At 57.2% G+C, this 18942-nt stretch overlaps 1 protein-coding gene across 2 annotated transcripts in view; it reads right to left on the minus strand.

Moving 5' to 3' along the window:
* The window catches only part of PTPRN2 (protein tyrosine phosphatase receptor type N2), a 395976-nt gene that overhangs the window by 126276 nt on the left and 250758 nt on the right, over positions 1–18942 (minus strand). For both annotated transcript variants that reach the window (XM_053927307.2, XM_053927308.2), the window contains exon 12: positions 9956–10020. In XM_053927307.2, coding sequence (XP_053783282.1) covers positions 9956–10020 — 65 coding nt within the window. The remainder of the gene's footprint in view (positions 1–9955; positions 10021–18942) is intronic.

Genomic DNA, 18942 nt, shown 5'->3' on the forward strand with positions numbered 1-18942 from the left:
GTAAGCATTAGAATCACAGACTAAGGAGGACCCCCCTGCCCCTCATGTCTGTTGAGGAGGGCAGTCGGCTCTCTGCTTGTGCAGGGATACCCACCTCCTCCTGCTCCGCCATCGGGGCTCTCTCTGTGTTCTTGGTCTTCAGACTCGGGGCACCACTGGCTCCCTGGTTCTCAGGCCTTTGGGGCTGGACTTGAACTCATACCACTGGCTCCCTCAGGCCTCCGGGCTGCAGAGGCCAGATCGTGGGGCTTCGCAGCCTCCAAATCCTCTTAGTGAATCTTTTCCTACCCACTGGTCCCGGTTCTCTTGGGAGCCCTAACACAGCAGGACAGGATTGTTGGCCCAGCACCCGACAGCTGAGATGGGGGTCGGCTCACTTTAGCCCGCACATGCACTGCAGACCTGTGTCCCCCGGGAGGACAGCCGGGGAGGCATGTCCCCTAGTCCCAGCAGAGGCTGGGGACCGAAGGGCACGTCATAGTTCTTCCCAGGTCTGCGTTCCGGGGCAGAGGGACAGCTGTCAGGGGCCCAGAGAGGGCAGTACCCGAGGGACACGCCCATGCCTGACTTGCAGGAGGAATGCCCCTGAGGTGTTCATTGACTCTCACCACGTCAGACACAACCGTCTCAGGTTCTTTCTCTTGCCCTCTCTGCACACCCCCCATGCCACGTTGAGAAACGACTTGTCTCTGCACCAGCGTCAAACGGGGGTCCCGACAGCGCAGAGAGTGGTCAGGGGTCTGTGGGCTATGACTCTGGGAGGCCTCAGCGGCGGCCATTAGGGACACACGCTGAGTGTGAATGCCACGTGCAAGGAGGGAAGCCCGTCCAGGTCCTTCCCGATTCTCTGTCCTTCAGTCCTCCTGCCATGCCATAGAAGGAGCTGGGGGAGAAGATTTCTGTCCAGGAAGCTTTGTCTTCAGAAAGGAAATATTCCACGTGCTTTTCCCAAGTAACCAGGCCATCCCATAATGAGCTCTATTGAGTCGGGGGGCGTTAAAAGTGACTGGACAGCAAGGCCATATGCTACAGATACACACTAGTACGAGCACCCTGCTCTCTGACACGGTTAATAGAGACCAGAGGAGATCCAGTCTCTGTAGGTGGGTGGCGTCCTCAGTGCACGCCAGGGTCACATCACGGCTTCCTCCTGGGCATGCTGGCCACTGGCCCCTGGCCTCTGGTCCTCCCCTTGCCCCTAGGGAGGCACCTGAGACTGAGGGGGTTCTCTGTGACCTGAATGTCCACCTACGACGAGTGGCTGTGGGACTCGGAGTTTTCAAATGCCAGTTGACGGGAAGGGGAAAGTGTAGCCTTCCAGGAGACAGCAGGAACACACCCACGCACGCACACAGACACACACATGTGACGCACACCCAGCAATATCCTGCCGTTCCCGGCTTCTCTTTTCAACACCACACGTATTTCACTAGGCTTCATGCCGAGTGTCTTCTGATTTATGGTGATTGTCAACAAGAGCAAAAGCGCAGGCGGTTTTAACCCTGCTGGAGCTAGGAGTTAACTGGCATGAAATTACGTTGTTGTTTTCCTTAAAAAAAAGGAAGGAGGGTGCGAAACACCGTGCCACATGAAATGCTCAGGATGCAGAGCAGCACGGGACGGCCGCTTGCCACATCTGCGGTGTCTGTCGGTGGGAGCGGTTTACGCCAGGACAGCATCGGACAGGGACACCCGGGGCCGGAGTGCCCCTGGCCCGGAGGCCTCGCGAGACCAGTTTCCATATCCAGCCTGATTTAGATGAAACGTCTTCAGTGAAAAAAAAAAAAAGCCAGTGCCTCAATAGCCCCTTGATTAGATTTTCATCTGCTGAGCAGACAAATATGAATATTTATTACCATGGAGGCAGGCTTGCCTCTTCCCATCGCTCTGATCTTGAATATTACCCACCGCTAATTTTTATGAAAATTTGGGCAACATAATGTTTTTACATAAACTGACAGTTCTTGAGATAATCCCGTTATTGTCTGGGTGAAAATGACAGCTTCCGCTTATTCATGTGTTAACGAGGGATTAAATATTGTTTTTCATCCCCGTAATCTAAGATGGACTGGAAATTAAAAATTGAACATTGTATATTAGCAGGGCTTTGAGGACCAGAATTTGTTTGCGTTCACTTAGAGAAGACCCGGGAATTAGCGGTTTAACAGTCGTTCGTTTTATGTTGCAGTGGGAGGCAGCCTCGCTGACGTCCCTAAAATAAATTCATTAGCCTACCTGCCCCACGCCTAAATGAAAAGGCTCCTGTCAGTAAATAGGCTGCAAATAACCCTTTGCCTAAGAAAGAAAATTGCAACACAATTTATGTAGCTTCAATGCTGAGAATTCTTCCAGGGTCCCCATGTCACATCCCACTGGAGGAGGGAGCAGCACCCCCTTCCTGGAAACTGCTGGAGGGGGCTGGCCAGCGGCAACACCTGCCCTGGGTAGCTGGGACCCTCCACCCGGACGCCACCCCCAGCAGAACACCACTGGTGATTTCTGCTTCATTTCGTGGCTGGTGTCCCAGGTCAATCCGTGATTTGAGCGGTTTTTGGACAAAAGTGTCCCACGATGTTACTCAAACTACACACTAAATTTTCTTTTTTTTTTTTTACTCTCCCCATTGGCTTGGAAGAATTTTGCTTTTCCTTTAGTTGTCTGACAGGGTGCAGGAGACGGCACAGCTGTTTCTGAGAAGCTGGCTGTCAAACTCTGTCTTCTGCATCCACTGGACAAAGGCGCCCCAAGTTTAACGAGACAAGACTGATCTGGCTGAGGGTCGGTGCTGGGGGCTCACTGTGCCCCCCCAAATCTGTGGGTTGGGGCCCAAGGCCCCAGCACCCCAGAATGCGACTGTCGTTGGAGAGGGGTCTTCAAAGAGACAATCTAAGGTAAAAGGTCACAAGGGCAGCCCCACGTGGTGTCCTTATGGAGCAGGACCTGTGGACGACCGTGTGAGGGCTCCGGACAGACGCCCAGGAGAGAGGCCCCGGGGGAACCTGCCCTGCCCACCCCGAGCGTGGGCTGCGGCCTCCCCGCCGTGCGGTGTGAACTCCTGGTGTCTGCGCCCCATCTGCGCCCCTCACAGAGGCAGTTCCAGGACTGACGCAGCCGGCCAGGAAGCAGCCCCTCGTCCGTGTCAGCCCGTGTCAGCGCTGTTCCGTGACAGCAGGGACGCGCCTGCCACGTAACAGAGGACACTTGCAGTGTAGCGTTGGTTCTGGTGCTCACACAGGGAAGCAGTTACTTCTTAAAGACGTGTGTGCTTTACGCTCTCATAAAAAAACAAGGTTTAATCCAACAGGATGATCTGCATGCGCAGAGGCCTCATTAGCCTTTTAATGAGGTCCTGTGTTTCAGACACACGAGGGGAGGCTCCTGTTTGCAGGTAGATTAAGACGGCCAGACCCCAGCGGGCAGTGGTCTCCCTCCGGGGAGCAGGAGCCATTGCCCCAGGCCGGGAATGGGGGGGGCGCTCCTGGATCTGGGATTAGAAAGCATGTTCTGCAAATCGGAAGTGCGGTCCAACACTGAAGGGCTGATCCCCAGCTGTGGGCTTGTCCTCATTCAGTCTCCAGGGCGGTGCGGTCTGGGTTGGGACAGGGCCTGGCCTGGGGTCGATGTTGGCTGGGGGTGGCACCGACCGCCAGTCTTCAGTCTGGTCAATGGTGGGTGTGTGCAGGTGACGGTGGCTTTTCTAGGAGTCTTGAGGATTCAGACCCAGTTCCAAGGCCACAGCATCCCTCTGGCCACACTCACCTCTGCTCACTTGCCAACCACCGCACGGAGAGCAGGTCTGTTTTGCCGTGAGATTGTTTTAAAGTCGGCGTTTGGCTCTATTTCATGCTGCCTTGATTTCACACAGGTGGAAAGAGCCTTTGAAACAAGCTCATGGATTAAGCAGAGAGGAGGGGGGTTTCAAATCCACAGTCACGGGGAAGCAGGCTGCAGCGTGAACGGTTAGGGAAAGAATGGGGCCACGTCACAGAAGAGGGTGCTCTGGGATTTCAATGACAATAGAGGAAGTGGCAGCATGGCAGATCTGCTACGGGAAGCAGTCTGCAGGAGGAAGATGGCGTGGAGGGACACGGAGGCACCCACCGCAGCCCAGGGCTCACAGCTCAGCTCTCTCAGCACGTGTCTGCTGAGTTCCCGCTGCGTGTCTGGCACAGTGCTGAATGAGGGACACCGGCATGACTGAGACTCCGTAGACTTTACTCTGGGGCTCATGGGTTGAAGGGACGACAGGCGTGAAATCACATGACTGGGCGCTCGCTGATGATTGTGACGGCCGAGATGGGGCTTCTCCACCACGGGGGCCGAGGGGCAGCTGCCCCGTCGCCCGCCTGAGCACCAGGGCCTCAAATTGGGTCGGAACGGCCCCCTCCATACCTCCTGCCCGTGGGGTAGTTAACTGGGGGGAAGGAAGGGGGTTCCTAATGGTCATGTTCTTGATGGAGTAGGAGGGGTAGCATTGGGTTACGGGCTGAATCGTGTCCCCAAAAGATGCACTGGAGTCCTACCCCAGTGCCTTGCTGGGACCTTGCCTGATGTGGGACCTTCACACCAGTGAGGGACTCACGGGGAGGTTGTGGGCAGGCTGACCCCATGGGGACAGTGTCCTCGTCCAGGGGGCTGGACTGGCCGACCCCCATGGCCCCTGGAGGACCCAGCCCTGCTGGCACCTGGGTATTGGACTTTGGGCCCGGAATGGGGAGGCAACGCCTTCCTGCTGCCTGAGCCGCTGGCCCGTGGGAAACTCCGAGGCAGGAGTGCAGGACAAGGCCAACAGCTGGCTGTGGTCTCCAGGTGGACGCTGCGTGTCCCAGAGAGACCAAAAGCTACTCTGAAGTCAGTCCCACGAGTGCGCAGGAGCCTCGGGAAGGCAGAGCTCACTCACTTTCTGATTTCAAAGCCGTGGGGACAGTTTAGGGACTGGAGGTGAAACCTGATGCTGCTGGGTCACTTAACTGCTCTGGGTCTGCTTCCTGGTCTGGGAACTGTCTCCCTCACAGGAACAAAGGAGGAGGGGCACCTGGAGGTGTGACAGCAGGGACCTCTGCCTCCTGGCTGCCCTCAGGAAGCTGTGGGGTGGGCCTGTTCCCCTCTCCGCACACGTTTCTTCACCCCCAAGCGATTCCCAGTCTTACGGCCGAAGGACTGAGAAGGGATTTCTGGAACATTATGTTCCGAGGGCCCCGATGCCACCTGCCCGGCTCTGCGCAGGATGCTCCGGGGACCAGCTTGCACCGGATCAAGGCGTCCCTCCATTTCTCACGGGGACACCATCCCTCCCAGCCCAGGCCAATCTCGGCCCTGGAAGGGAGACATGCAGAATGCGTATTTCTATAAAAACACAGATGAAAATGTGAGAAAAAGGCAAGGAGGTGGGTGAGATGCAGGCATTACTCATTTCATTTTACGTGACTATTTACTCTGATGCTGAATAAAAATTGAATTTGTCGCTATGGCAACTGCCACATCATGGGCACCCTCCTGGCTCTCGGCGGAAGCGCATCGGCAGACCCGCGGGCCCATGTGACGCGGTCCCTCCCTCCGGGCTCCGGGAGACAGACAAGGCAGTTCATGACAAACGCACATCTGTGATACATCAAGTGCAGTCAATTAGATCAAACATATTTTTTTTGTGATTTTCTTCACTTTTGAGAAACAGGAAAACAGAGTCGCGACAGGCACGTCCAGCAAAGGTTGGAAAGGTGCCCGCCGAGGGGCTGAGCTTGGGCACCTGGCCCTTCCTTTGCCCACCGCTCAGCACCGGGGCGGGGGGCTGTCGGTGGGCTGAACATGGAAACTTCTAGGGCGGCTGCTGCTTGTATTTTCACACAGCCTCATCAGATTTCCTTTCCAACACCAATAAGCAGGCTTTCCTTAGGGGCACTTTGTGCTTTTAGGAGAAAAGAGTTCGGTTTTATCTGTCAAGAAATTCAGATCACAATACAGCAAGGTGCCTGCAGAAAGGACAGCCGGGGGAACCGGCCTCTCCCCACCACCCTGTCCGTGGCCACCCCTCCACATCCGAGGCTCGTGTTTCAGTTCCAGAACTCGGCCTGCTCTGAACGCCAGGGGTGATTTCGGTCACTGCCTCCTGCCGCGTCCAACACAGCGCCGTTCAGAGCCTGTGGTCAGTGAGACCACGGTCACTGTTGACATTGTCCGCAGTGACCGGTGGGGTCGCTGGCAGCGAGGAGGCAGTGGTGGGGCCGGGCACCCACACAGGGTGGGGTCTCCGTGCACATCCTCACGTGTCTGTCAGTGTGAATGTGCACCGCCTACTTTGGCGGCACGACTTTGGTGTATTAGGATGGTCGGCAGTGGTGTTAAAGAGAAAATGGCAGAGGACTCGGTGCACACCCTGAACCGACACCTATGGGTCTCCTGGTTTTGCTGTTGGCCTGTGATTACGGGGATGTGTCTGCTGGGGGGACCGCGTGAAGGCCTGTGTTCGCGGCTTCCTGTGCCTCTATCATGACTTCACAGTAAAACGTTAAAGAGCATTTTGGAGAAGGAGAGGAGCTGTCCCCACAGTCCCTCCCACCCCCTGCAGGCCCGAATGTCACGGCCTCACCTTCCAGGTGCCCACATCGCACCTGGACCTGCTGGCCTGTGTCTCAGGAGTCGGGCTGCCCAACTGCCTCCTCCCAGTGTCCCAGGGACCCAGCGCGTGGCCAGGCGGGCCGTCCCTGCCCGCACCCCCTGCCCACTGACCTGGCCCAAGTCTGCGTGAACACCCAGGTGCCTGTCAGCAAAGCTCTGAACAGTGGGACTCGGGCTGTGATTAGCAGGTATTTGAAGTAGTGGCATCTTTGCACAGGTAGGCGAGGACCCCCGGGACCTGGGTCAGCGCCACGCCCACTCGGTTTCCACCGTGAAGCAGCCGCACTGGCAGACCCACCTCGTGCAGCCGGAGCCGAACCTACGCCCAGCTGTGGGGAGCTGCTCGATCACAGGCTCATGGACTTTTAAGGGACTTGGGATCAACCGAGTCTTTGCCCCCGAATCTCTTAGCGCGGTCTTCCCGGTCTTCCCGGGAGCCCAGCCCAGTCAGGGCAGGGGGTGGTGGAGGGAGTGGGAGCAGGAGCGCAGGGCGCTGTTCACGCCCACCTGCCTCACGTGAGCGACACCCTCAGACCCCCGGGCTCTTTGGAGAAGGCTCTGAAAAGCACACCAGTGATGGGCTCAGGACACAGTCCCCCAGGACGTGGCCCTGGGCCAGTAAGTGTCAGGCTGCAGGACTGAGAGAAAGCGCCAGAGGCAGGAAGGAATCCCACCTTCCCTTCGCCCTGAGGCCGGGCCTCCCCACACCCAGAGGGGAGAGGTGGCCTCCTCACCCACCCGGCCAGCAGGCCTGGCTGGTGCCTGCTCACCTGCCGTCCGGAAGCCTGTGCTGCCCCACGGCCCCCTCGGCCCCTCAGACGCAGCACGAACGCTCAGGCGCAGCTGCTTCTCTGTTACCCCTTCCTAGGAAGGCTCCCGTGTCCCGTAAAACCTGCAGCGAACTTGTGTGCATTTCTCCCGTGCCATTTCCAGACCCAGCCTGGGACCCATGGAGGCCGCGGCGGCTGCTCCTCCCTCCTACCCCCACAAACTGCAGGGGAAAGGGGCGTCCTTGAGGCACACCGGCAGCAGCAGGAAAAGGGTTTGCATCCGCGTCTCCCGTCTCCCTCTCCTAACGTTAGGACACAGTGAAGGCGTAAGAATGAGACTCGAGCACCAGTACGTTTATGATGACTCGAAAGACAGAAGCATCAGAACCACAATGAATGCCCAGGACAGGGAGACAAAGATTTAAAGATGCAACAAGTAAACGTTTTTCTTTAAGTGAAACATATAGTGACAAAGAGGTAACATGTGAGACTGTGTGGGGACTTGCCACAATGTGGCCCTGAGGTGAGAGGTGAGAGGGTGAGTGGGAGGCTGAGGAGCAAGGTGTGTAAGAAGGGCCACGCTCGGCTAACGGAGGGTAACCACGGCAACAGCGAAGCCAGTGGGCAGTGACAAGGAGCTTGAGACATCCAGGCATGTGGCCTCTGCCATCTCTGGAAATCCTCACAACACCCCAGCCGGGCCCATGAGCGCCCCCTTGGACCACCCAGGAGACCAAGTCGTGGGGAGAGAGGCCGCGTTCAGAGGGGACAGACGACAGCCTTTTGGAGCTAAGGGAGGACTCCAGACGGACCCTGAGCAGGGTCAGTGGCCTGGGGCCCCTATTGGACAGTATGGGGCAGTCAGAAGAGGTCCCAGGCGCAGAGACGAGCATGGACACGGGGCTGCGAGGACCAATGCAGAAGTGTTTCACGGAGAGCAGGGACTGGATATGACATTGGGGAGGAGTGGGGAGACTGAGGTCACAACCTCCTGACCCTCGTGTTTCTCCCGGGGGTGGGGGGTGGGGGGAGTGAGCACCTTCTTCAAAACTGACCCCAGTGAGGGGCTGCCCTGCAGGCCCAGGTGTGCGGACTGTGCCCCTCGATCCTGTGACCTGAGCACATGCTCGGGGGCACCTGGGGAAGCTGACCAAGCACGGCAGCCGGTCAGTGGGCTGGACCCCAGCGTCAGGTCCTCCCTCGCGTCCCTCGGAAGCAGGCAGGGGCCCTTGGGCGCAGCTGCCACACCGGGGGCTCCCATGCCCCTCACCTGTCTCCAGTCCTGCCCTCTCTGGGCAGGGTCGCCTCACGGGCACAGGAGCCTACTCCTGCCGCGCCGGCTGGTGCCCCACAGCCCAGACACCCAACCACAACTTCCTCTGCTCAGGTGGCATGGGTGTCCTCGACCTGAACGTGTCTGGGCGTGTCCCCAAGCCCCGGACACCAGCATACCCGTCCTGCAGAGACAAGCCTCCCAGGGGATTCGGAGGGCCCCGGGCCCTGCAGTCCTCGCCCTCGTGGCTGCTGAAGCCCCACCTGTGACAGGGGAGTGCTTTGTCCCCCACCCTGGGTCACCAGTGGAGGAAAACCAGGGACGGGGGTGTCTTGTCCCTCCCGGAATTGGTCAGTCACCGGCGGTCCCCATCCCGCATGCTGGGTGACAGGCACACGAGTGTCTGCCAGGCACTGTGCTGAGCTCTGTGAGCTGCCCCCACCCCCCACATGCCTGCTGCCCGGTGGGCACTGGAGCTGCCATTGCTGAAGAACAGCCCCTCAGATGGGTGTTTGTGCCGCGAGCAGGACCCACAGCTGCTGGGGAGCTGTCCCCGAGGAAGTGGTGGGTCTTTCGGTGGCTCTGCGGAGACCTGAAGCCGAGAACCAGCCTCTCCGAATGGTCCGCCACCCGAGGTGGCAGGGTATGAGATCTACCGATCCCAATGCAGACCGGTCTGGTCTGGTCCATGCTGATATAGAGCCTGCTGCCCGCGTGCAGTCCCTTCGACTGTCCCAAGGTCGGGACGCAGGCCGGCCGGGCTACCCAGGCAGAGAGCCACGGGCCGGGACTGCCGGTGCAGAGATGGCCAAGCGCCTCCTCCCACACACGGCACAGCCCTGCCGGGATGTGGCCACTCTCAGATGGATTTAAATGACCTCACGGGGACATTCCTGCCCTCACATTGCCTTCCCCACAAGTAGGTCCTTAAATAATTAAGATAAACGCGTGCCCTCCTGAACCCCCAGAGGAAAGGACGATTTCCTTGGCCTGCTCCTGTCCATAAATTTAACAATCACAAAACACTGAAGAAGTACATTGTTTTTCTTATCCATGACCGCTTCTCTCAGGGAGACGTGAATTGCGATTCCAAAGGCAACCAACCAGTGTCGAGCTGTGCAGCCACCGGGGTCAGCATGTCCACCATGGGACGACCAGACTAGCTGGCACCAGCCCACTGGCCTCCCCTCGGCCCCGTGGCATCATGGGACCCCACACACTGGCTGTCCCACCGGGCTGTGCTCAGCAGGCTCCCTGCACACCGGCGCGTCTCCGAGGTGGCCCCTCGGCTACTCACCGACCCCACTCCGGCTTGAAGAATCCTCAGTCCAGATGACCTCTCCAGCTCGTCCTTGTTGTCCACTGTTAGGAAAAATGAAGAAGTACAGGGGTCATCTTGGGAGGTGACTGTTCTGCAGACACCTTTAGCATTTTCCTCTGCTGCTTGGATGCCCAGTTCCACAGCCATGCTGTGAACACGCCCAGAGCGGGGGACCCTGAGCCCAGCTTGCCACTGGGAGCCAGGGGCCCACGGGCCAGTGTCCCTGCAGCTTCCTCTAGAGAATGCCATGGTAGGAAATTCACAGACTCTTGGGCATGGGTGCAACCTGCAAAGTGTCACATTAGAACAAAATGAAGGTCATCAGTTACACGATCACTGGGCAGCAAGCCCTCCCATTCAGACGGCTGGCCAGGGCGCGGGCGTCCTTCCCGTCTGTGCTGGGGGCTGCTCTCCTCCCTCTCATTCATGGCCCTACATGAATAACAAACTGTAATAAAGCAGCTCCAATGTGAGCCTCCCCCTAGTTTGCTTCTGACGAGGGGTGAGGAAGACTTTCGGAGAACGAGCTGCCCCCACATCGCACCAGGGGCAGTGAACTCTGGAAGCAATGGGCACAGGTACCTGAAAACCCAGCCCTCCTGGGCTCACCCTGCAAGCCCACCTGCCCCCACATATAAGAAGGGAGGAGTCACAAAGCAATCGGTCTTGGCTACAGTGCTACAGGAACACTCTTTTGGATGAAGCCCTGTCATTTTGGACATGAAAACCAGAAAAAATAGAATTTTATTCAGGCCCCAGGAATGAAGAGTGCCCTGCAGTCGTGGCGAACACAGAGGGTGACGGTGAGGAGCTGCCTGTTGGGGTGCAGCCATGTCAGTCATGGGGGATGCAGCGACTTGCCGGGGACGGACAAGAGCCGCCATCGCCGCCTTCCCTGCGACCCACCACGGTTGGGGTCTCTTCATCGTCTTGGGGAAGGTCTTCCCCTCTGAACAAATGGATGTACTTCTCGCTTTCGGGTGATGACCTGTCGCTGAAAGAACACTCGGCACTGCCCCTCTGGGTCACGCCGCCACTGCCGCAGAGCGGGCACAGGGCGGGGGCCGTGACTGGAAGAGCAGCATCTTGGCCAGTCGGTGGTTCTCCCGTGCCGCTGTGAGCGGGGGACACATTCCACTGAGCAGCAAGCTGCTTTGGGGGTTAGCGGTGAACTCGTCAGCAGGAACAGAAGCACAGAAGAGCGGGATTTAAAAACACTCCATTCACTGCTGCAGAGCAGCGGCTGGCCGTCAGGCTCGGGAACAGAACCAGCCCCCGGGGAACTGTGGGGTGAGCAGACTCCCCACAAAGGGTGGGTGGGGGCCGCCTGCCCTGCACAGTGAGGCTTCAGGATGACATGGGAGGGGACCCTGGCTGCGCTCTGGCAAAACCTCATCTGCAGGGCAGGTGGTGGCTGGGGACGCGATGCAGACGGCCGAGTGCTGGCCGGGTCCCCTGCCTGCAGCAGGAAGTGCAAACTCCTCAGAAGAGCCTGCCAGCTCGTCCCCTGTGCCTCCCACAAACACGCTGGGCCCTGCCGTCCAGTCCCCTCGGTCCAGGCCCCCAGGCAGGCCTCACCCCCAGGAGAAGCATGGCGCTGATGCTCTCAGCTCAGTGAAAGCACAGCCATTGTCCACGCAGCCCAAGCACCCTGCCTCAGTTTCCCCTTGTGAAACTCATGTGCGTGAAGGCCCACGTCAGGGTGTGTGGACTTCGAGTGTGTCTGTAGGAGCTGCACGTGCCCAGGGTTGGCACGCGGCAGCGGTTAATCAAAGGGTTTATTGGGCCTGCACAGCGCCCGGCCCCCCTACAAGCCTACGCGCTCATCACTGTAAAATGCCGGTCACCCCCAGTCGCCAAGGCTCCTGCCCTGCTTCTGAGGCTGGACGTGAGCAGCGCCCCTCTGTGGCTTGCTCAGGGACTGCCTCCTGCTGCAGAGACCCTGGCTCAGACAGCGCCGGAGTCCCGCCCTCCTGTCCTGCTCCTCCCCCGCTCCCCCTCCCCATGGCAGCCTGCACACCCTCACCCAGGGGCTTCGCAGGACGACCCTTCGAATCAGAATGTCAAGGGTTCCTGGTCCACATTGGTTGGGACCGGCGGGGCTGGTGCATGAGAGCCTCCCCCTCTCTCCCTTCCTCCCATTCACTGGCTTGCTCACTCTCTGCACTCCATGTGCCAGGCGCTGGGCTGGTGACCGGGGCCACAAGTGGGCAGAGCTGACATCTAGCAGGGGCCTGTGCAGCAGCCATGTCCCCTGTGATAAGGGCCGTGAAGGGTGGAAGTGAGGGAGGGTGTGTCCTGGGCACACAGCTCCCCGAGTGTCCACTGTCCTTCAGAAAGGGAGGCCCAGCTGTGTCCCCCTGTGGTTGATCTACCCACAACACGCGGCTTTGTTATGTGTCTTTGTGTTTCCACAAGGACACTGGGAGCAGGTGGATGTCGAGCTGAGGTGGCCTGGCCCCCGGGTCCCCCCCACGCCCCTGGGCTCCCTCGGAAGGGCATGGAGACTGTTTGCCCTTTCGGGGGCTGTGGGACTGCCCATTCACATTTCACCCCAAGACCGTGCCAGGTGTCCACCCCCACCTCTGCAGTTCCCCTCAGTCTCCTGATGGAGCTCCACGACCACGTGAAAGCCACTGCGCCCCCAGGTGGTACCAGCAGAGTGGGGATCCCTCGAAAACCCAGGCTCCAGACCTCCCTCTGGTTCTTTGGCAGAGGGCACACCTGGGAGAGGCCGGTGGGGCTTCGGTCACATCTGCAGGCCCCCTGACAATGCAGCCGCTTGGGCCCCCTCGTCAGGGGCTCTGGGACCCTCGCTCCAGCCTTGGCGCCCACCTCTTCAACAACACCTGCTGCCACCTGCACTTCAGTTCCAGGTTTTGCTCTTCGGAACACCTCGTGGCGGCGATGACAAGAGTAGGGAGGCTGCGCGAGGTTCTGCCCTTTTCCAGAATACAGAAAAGGTGCGCCATGCACCCTCCTGGGGTGGGTGGGACCGGGATACCCCACCTCCTCCCATGGACGGTGTCTCTCCTGTGGCGCGTCCCTCCTCGGGTGCCGGGATCACCCCCCCCCCCCCCCCCGGGCCAGTGCTCCCCTGTGTCTGCCAGCAAACACACCTGCTCTGACTCTGACAAGCTGAGTGGCGGATGACCATCCCGTCGCCCTTTGGTGACCTCCAAGGTGCCGATGACAGCCCCCATGGAGGCATTTCTGGGGGAAGAGTGTGCCTCGCCTCCGCCAGCTATCATGTCAGATGTGGGCCCTGACTGCCTTTCAAGGCCAAGCGCAGACTCCAGGCTGTGGTGCGAGCCAGCGGGCAGGACGCAGAGGTGGGAGAGCCGATTTAATGAGTTGAGGATGATGCATAAAAGCCCGTTTTTATCTTCCCGGAGACACAAAGGGCTTCCAAACACCACAAAGAAGTCCTTTAAAATTAAACTCACTAGATGAAGGGATATGCAAATTACCTGGAGCAGCAGAACCCTGCAACGTTCTCAAAACTCAGCCACAGCCATTTAATTAATGTTTTAATTTATCGGAACACTTCTCTGCACTTGACAGTTCACGAAGCATCCCATGTAATTAAGCGCGGTGCCACGGCGAAGGGCCCTGCCCATCTCTTCCCCATCACCTTAACCCGAAAGGATGGGCAGAGTCCCCTCTGTGGGCCATGTGGCAATGGGGACAACGCAGGGGTGGAGCGCCAGGGGGCGGTGCCAGAAGAGGGGCAGAGAGGTGGCACCCCCGACGTGAGGGGAGGTTCCGGCCTCTACATGTGGAGCTGGGTTCCTGGTGGAGCTGAAGCGACACCCCTGGGCCCCAAGTTGCATCTTCAAGAATTTCCACCACAAAAATGTGAGTCCCCTCTGCCACCTTCTCCTCACAGGGACCTCTGGCTGGCCAAACTGAAATTGGCACAGTCCCTGGTCAGAACTCACCACGTCACTGACAAGGGACCTGGGCCACACACGTCCTCACAGGGGCAGCCCCCCTGCGCTCGAGCCTGGGGGTTCACGTTGGTGCTGAGGAAGAAAGGGGGCAGGTGGGAAAGGAAGTCGACCTGATGAACCAGGTGCCCAGGACCCTCCTTGGCTCCATCAGGGCTGGGAAGGGGGGAGAAGGGAGTGGCCAGCACACGATGGCCCTCCCAGGGCCCCAGGTGAGCTGCCTCAGATCAGGGGTGGGGGTTGCTGCTGCTGGGAGCCAGAGTGGCCCCCCAGCATCTCCTCAGGCTCTCTGACCCAGGGGAGATGGTCCAGCCCTTGTGGAAGGAGACAGTGCTCAGCCCCCACTGCAGAGCCCCAACTCTCTGAGCAGCTGTCAGGGGCAGGGACAGGGCTGCAGCTCCCTGGATGGGGCCCATTCACCTACAGGCCTGGAACCAGGGAAGAGCCGGACGGGTCCAGAGGAGCCTCCACCACTTTGGGAAGTTGGGCCGTCACATCAGGAAGCGGCCAAGGGCTGGCTCGGAGCCTTTGCTGTGGAAGGGGCAGCTGGGCGTGGTGGGGGGAACTGAGAAGGGTGCAGCAGCCAGGCCCAGGAGCCCTGCCCAGGCCCTGATCTGGTGTGTGGAGCCTACCAAGAGCCCTTCTGCCTCACGTCTTCCTGATGGGGTCATTTTCTTTTGTCTGTAGGACACCCTTTAGAATTAACTTAAATGAGGACCGGTGGGCGACATACTCATTTTTTGGGAAGAATCCTTACTCGACTCTTATTTTTTTTAAGCCCTCATTTTTCGAAGACATCTTGTCATGGAACAATTCTCGGTTGACAGCTAACTCTCTCCGCAGTAATATGCAGACATCTCCCTCCCGGCTTCTGGTTCTGTTTTGGCCGATGAGCAGTTGGCCGCGAGGCGAACTCTCATTCCACCTGGAGCGCGAGCTTTTCTCCTTGGCCACTTCGAAGTTCCGCCCTTTGTCTGAAGACCCTGCAGCCTCTGTCACAGGTCTAGATGGGGGCGTGTTCTCATGCCGAGACATCTGGAGTCTGAGAACTGGCGTCTTCCAGCAGCGACAGAAAATTTTCAGCTATTATAGCCACAAATATTGCCTCCTGATGGTCCGCTCCCCTCCGGGAACTCCTGTTAGAGGTACGCGTGACTCTCTTACCTGGTCCTCTAAGCCTCCCTACTTTTAAAATTCACATATATTTTCATCTCTTGGCTGCATTCTGGGCACTTCCTCCGGCTAATCTTTCAGCTCACTAATCCGCTCCTCAGCTGCATCCACTCTGTGTTGACACCTGTCTGTTGAGTTTAAGCTTTCAGTAAATCTCTCACTTTAAAAATTCTATTGTTTTCAATTTTTTGGTCATTTTAAGGCTCTTAACCCTTGGGTCACATTTTTCCTCCCTCTTGTTTTCCTTTAAACATATACAAGTACTTAAATTTATGGGCGGGGTCTATTCATCACACTGTCTGATGTTTCTTCTGCCCGTTCTTTCAGCCGCTCTTTCCCCAGCATGCTCTGAAATTTTCTGTTGTAAACACCTCTTTCCCAGGGTTTTGATGGTGGGAACCCCTTGAGGACAGAGAAGAAGGTGGGTTCCTTTGGGCAGAACGAGCCTGTCCTCCCTCTAGGCCTTTGGATGCCCTACCCACTCGGGACTGTTTGACACTAAATTCCTTGCTTGGGGCTTAGGGACCACTCGGGCGCTGTGCACGGGGACGGCCTGCTCCTGTGAGGGCAACACCCTCCCTGCCTCCACACCCCGTGACCACACTGAGGTCAGGCAGCTCCCCACCTTCGGTGTGAATGGGGGCTGTGCTGTTATTCTGAGGTGACCCCAACTGTCTTCCCCAGCCTCACCCTAGGGCTTGCTTCCTGCCCACAGTCTGTGAGGTCATGGACACTGAAGTTCCAGGTCAGCCTGGTTCGGGAAACACCCTCAAGTTAAGGTCAATGTCAGTGTCCACATACAGGTTCCCCCTTTCACCTAGTTTGGGACCTTCAAGAATTTCACTGTCTCTAGACAATCAATGATGTTTAAAATTGTGTCTCTGTGTCTTCCCATTCCAGCATTTCTGGTTACTTTCTAAATGAGGGTCAGTCCGGCTCCTGCTCCTCCCAGTGTGCTGATGGAAACAGGGAGACCCCACAGCCCTCCCAGAAGCGCCCCATCATCTACACTGTGCTTACGGAAGAGCAACTTATTTAATGTGGGTCCAAGCAACACTTTGGGGCATGCTTAACAGGAAGTGTGTAAGGCATCAGATGATCAGCTTATGTTATTCTGAACATAAGCATACATTAACGTATATATAAAATCAGTACATTGTTCAGAGTTTTTATGCGACTTGCTGCAAGGACCCTTGTTTGTTGTGGAAGAGAGAGCAGAGACCAGCCCTTTGAGTGGTGCCCCCGAGTGTGGGCCCGGGGTCCTTCTCCAGGACCTCTCCCCAGACTCAACTTGTGTCCAGCAGTACTGGGAGCGAAGCTGGACCCCACATGGCTGTGCCCCGGGTGGCCGCAGGAAGGAGAGCCAGCCTCTCCATGACAGCTCAGATTAGGAAGCAGTGAGTGTTTCGGCATGGCGAGCCACTCCCCTTTCATGATCTCTCTATGGTGAGAGGGAGGTGAGGGCCATTGTGCCACAGACGCTGGAGGCCTCTCACGTCCGCACCCGGCCTGGCGCTTCCCCTGCACACCCCTCAGCTCCACACTCACAGGCCGTGCTCCACAGACGGATGCTGCTGGGGGCCCTCAGGGGACCCTCCATGTGCGCCCACTCCCTGCCACAGGGATGCTCAGGGCCTGGCTGCACATCTCGCACACTAGTGCGCGACCACCGCTGTGGGACGTGTTATTTCACACTCTTTGCCACTCCAGACCTGATCCTTCCTCCTTCTGATGTCCTGTGTGAGGGGCAGGCACCGAGCATGTCTGAACCTCCAACACAAACGTTTACAGGAGAGCCCAGGGCCTGAAAGGCTTTCTCTCCTTGGAAACTGAAAGGTCAATTTGTCAAACCCACACCTCGGTTCCTGAGAAAGGCCCTTAGCCCGCCTTCCAGCCAGAACTGAGTAAATAAACGAGGCTTTTATCTGCCGGCTCTCCTGGGAAGTCTCCTGAGAGCTTGGGGCCTCAGCGGGGACAGGGCTCGGCTGCGAGCTAGCAACAGCGACAGGCAGCGAAAGCAAGTGTCGGCTCCAATTTCCAAGTCATTTTTCAAATTATTTTAATTAGATATTGTTTCAGTCTCACTTACATTAATTTAATAGCCGATATCAACATTTCAGGTTTCAATTTGTGCAGATGATTTTTCCCAGTCTCCCTGGTTGCCTGCAGTAATTTAAACCACAACGTTTATCCTCCGCTGTGTTTGGTGCGGGGCTGGCCAGCTGCTGTTCCCCACAGAAGGGACAAGAAGGAGGGACCTGGGTGTTTTGGGGAAAATGGAAATCCGTCTCCTTATCGTTCATCTCCCTCCCGACAGGACTCAAGCAGGTAGAGCTAAGGCCAGGAGTTCATCATATTTTCCCCCAGTTTCATTACATAATTGGCTTTCCAATGCAAATTTCAGTGGAATCTGATGTTTCCTTTGAAAATTGAAGCTCCCTGACTAAATTGCCACATTCCACGCTCGGCACGTTTTCTGACGGTTTTCAATGCTGAGCCCCAAACTACCCCCCAAAGACCCTTCTTGCCCCGGCACGTGGTCGCAGTCTTGGGTTCTGAACTTTGTGATACTTTGTTGGTTTTTTTCCAGATATGTATAGACTGTAGTCAGCCCACACCTTTTCTAAAGGCGAGCATGGACTTCAATTAGGCCTTCGTGCCATCAACTATGGAACACGGTAGACAGCCTCGAGTGCCTCTCTAAGGCGAGAGAACCTGCTTTATCCTTGGAGTTGGCAATGAGGAACATGCAGACCCGAGTTCTTCGTCAAGACCCCGAGGAGCCAGCAACAGTGCAGTCACTCTCCCAGTCACTTGAAAGGAAAAGAAAGCCAAACCAGGATGTCACCCACCGGGAAAAGCTAAAAATGAAAGAAGTAGGGAGGAGCCTCAAGTATGAGGACGGAGAAAAGGCAGGTAGTTATTGCGATAAATGCAAACAGCTTGAATTGCCCTGTTAGGACAAAGTCGCCCAGGCCCACCTACAGGCTCTCTACGGGAAACACGCCTACAACAAAGTGGTTTGGAAAAATTAAAAATTGAAAGGGCTGGGAAAATGAGGTACATATACACAGAAATACAGGAGGGGTCACAGGGAATAGCATGACAATATACAATTTTAAGTTATTTTTAAAAGTGAGGTAAATACGATTTTCTGTCAATGTTAAAATAAAATCCAAAGTGAAGGGATATTCATGAGCTAATATATGCCGAGGAATAAAGCCACGGAAATTCACAAAGAGGAAGTGACACGCTGCTGACGGCTGGACAGACAGCTCTCCTGTTGCTGAGTCCTGGGCCCTGCGGCCGGCACTCGGACCGCCGCGCCACCACCGGCACTTCAGCCGTCCCTTTGGACCAATGAGGACGCCACGCAGCTAGTCAGCGAGAGGCCTGACTTGAGATTCATCTCCCTCGCCCACATGGCGGATACGCAGAGAGTTGGAATAAAGGCAATTCAGTAGCAACTGATCAAACTCTAGAAGCAAAAATATATCTGACCAGATAGGGGCCTGAAAGGACTTTCACAGTTTCCCAAGAGTAGAGCTTCTACAGGTTGCATTCTCTGATCATAACCTAATAACGTTAGACACGAAAGTCACAGAAAAGGAAACGCTGCAGCCAGCTGGGCACCGGCAATCACGCTCCCCGATCACGCTTACACTGAGGAAGCACCGAGCCTGTGATCGCAGCACACGGAAGAAGCTTGGGCTGGAGACCGCGGAGTCCGCGCCATGTGGGGTCAGCAGCGCCCGCCACGTGGGGTCAGGGCCCCCATGGTTTTGTTATGGAGTAAGAAAAAGGCAAACAGGAGACCTGGCACTCAGTAAAGGAGTCAGA

This window comes from Desmodus rotundus, chromosome 6 (assembly GCF_022682495.2).
Source record: "Desmodus rotundus isolate HL8 chromosome 6, HLdesRot8A.1, whole genome shotgun sequence".
In the NCBI taxonomy this organism is placed as follows: Eukaryota; Metazoa; Chordata; class Mammalia; order Chiroptera; family Phyllostomidae; genus Desmodus; species Desmodus rotundus.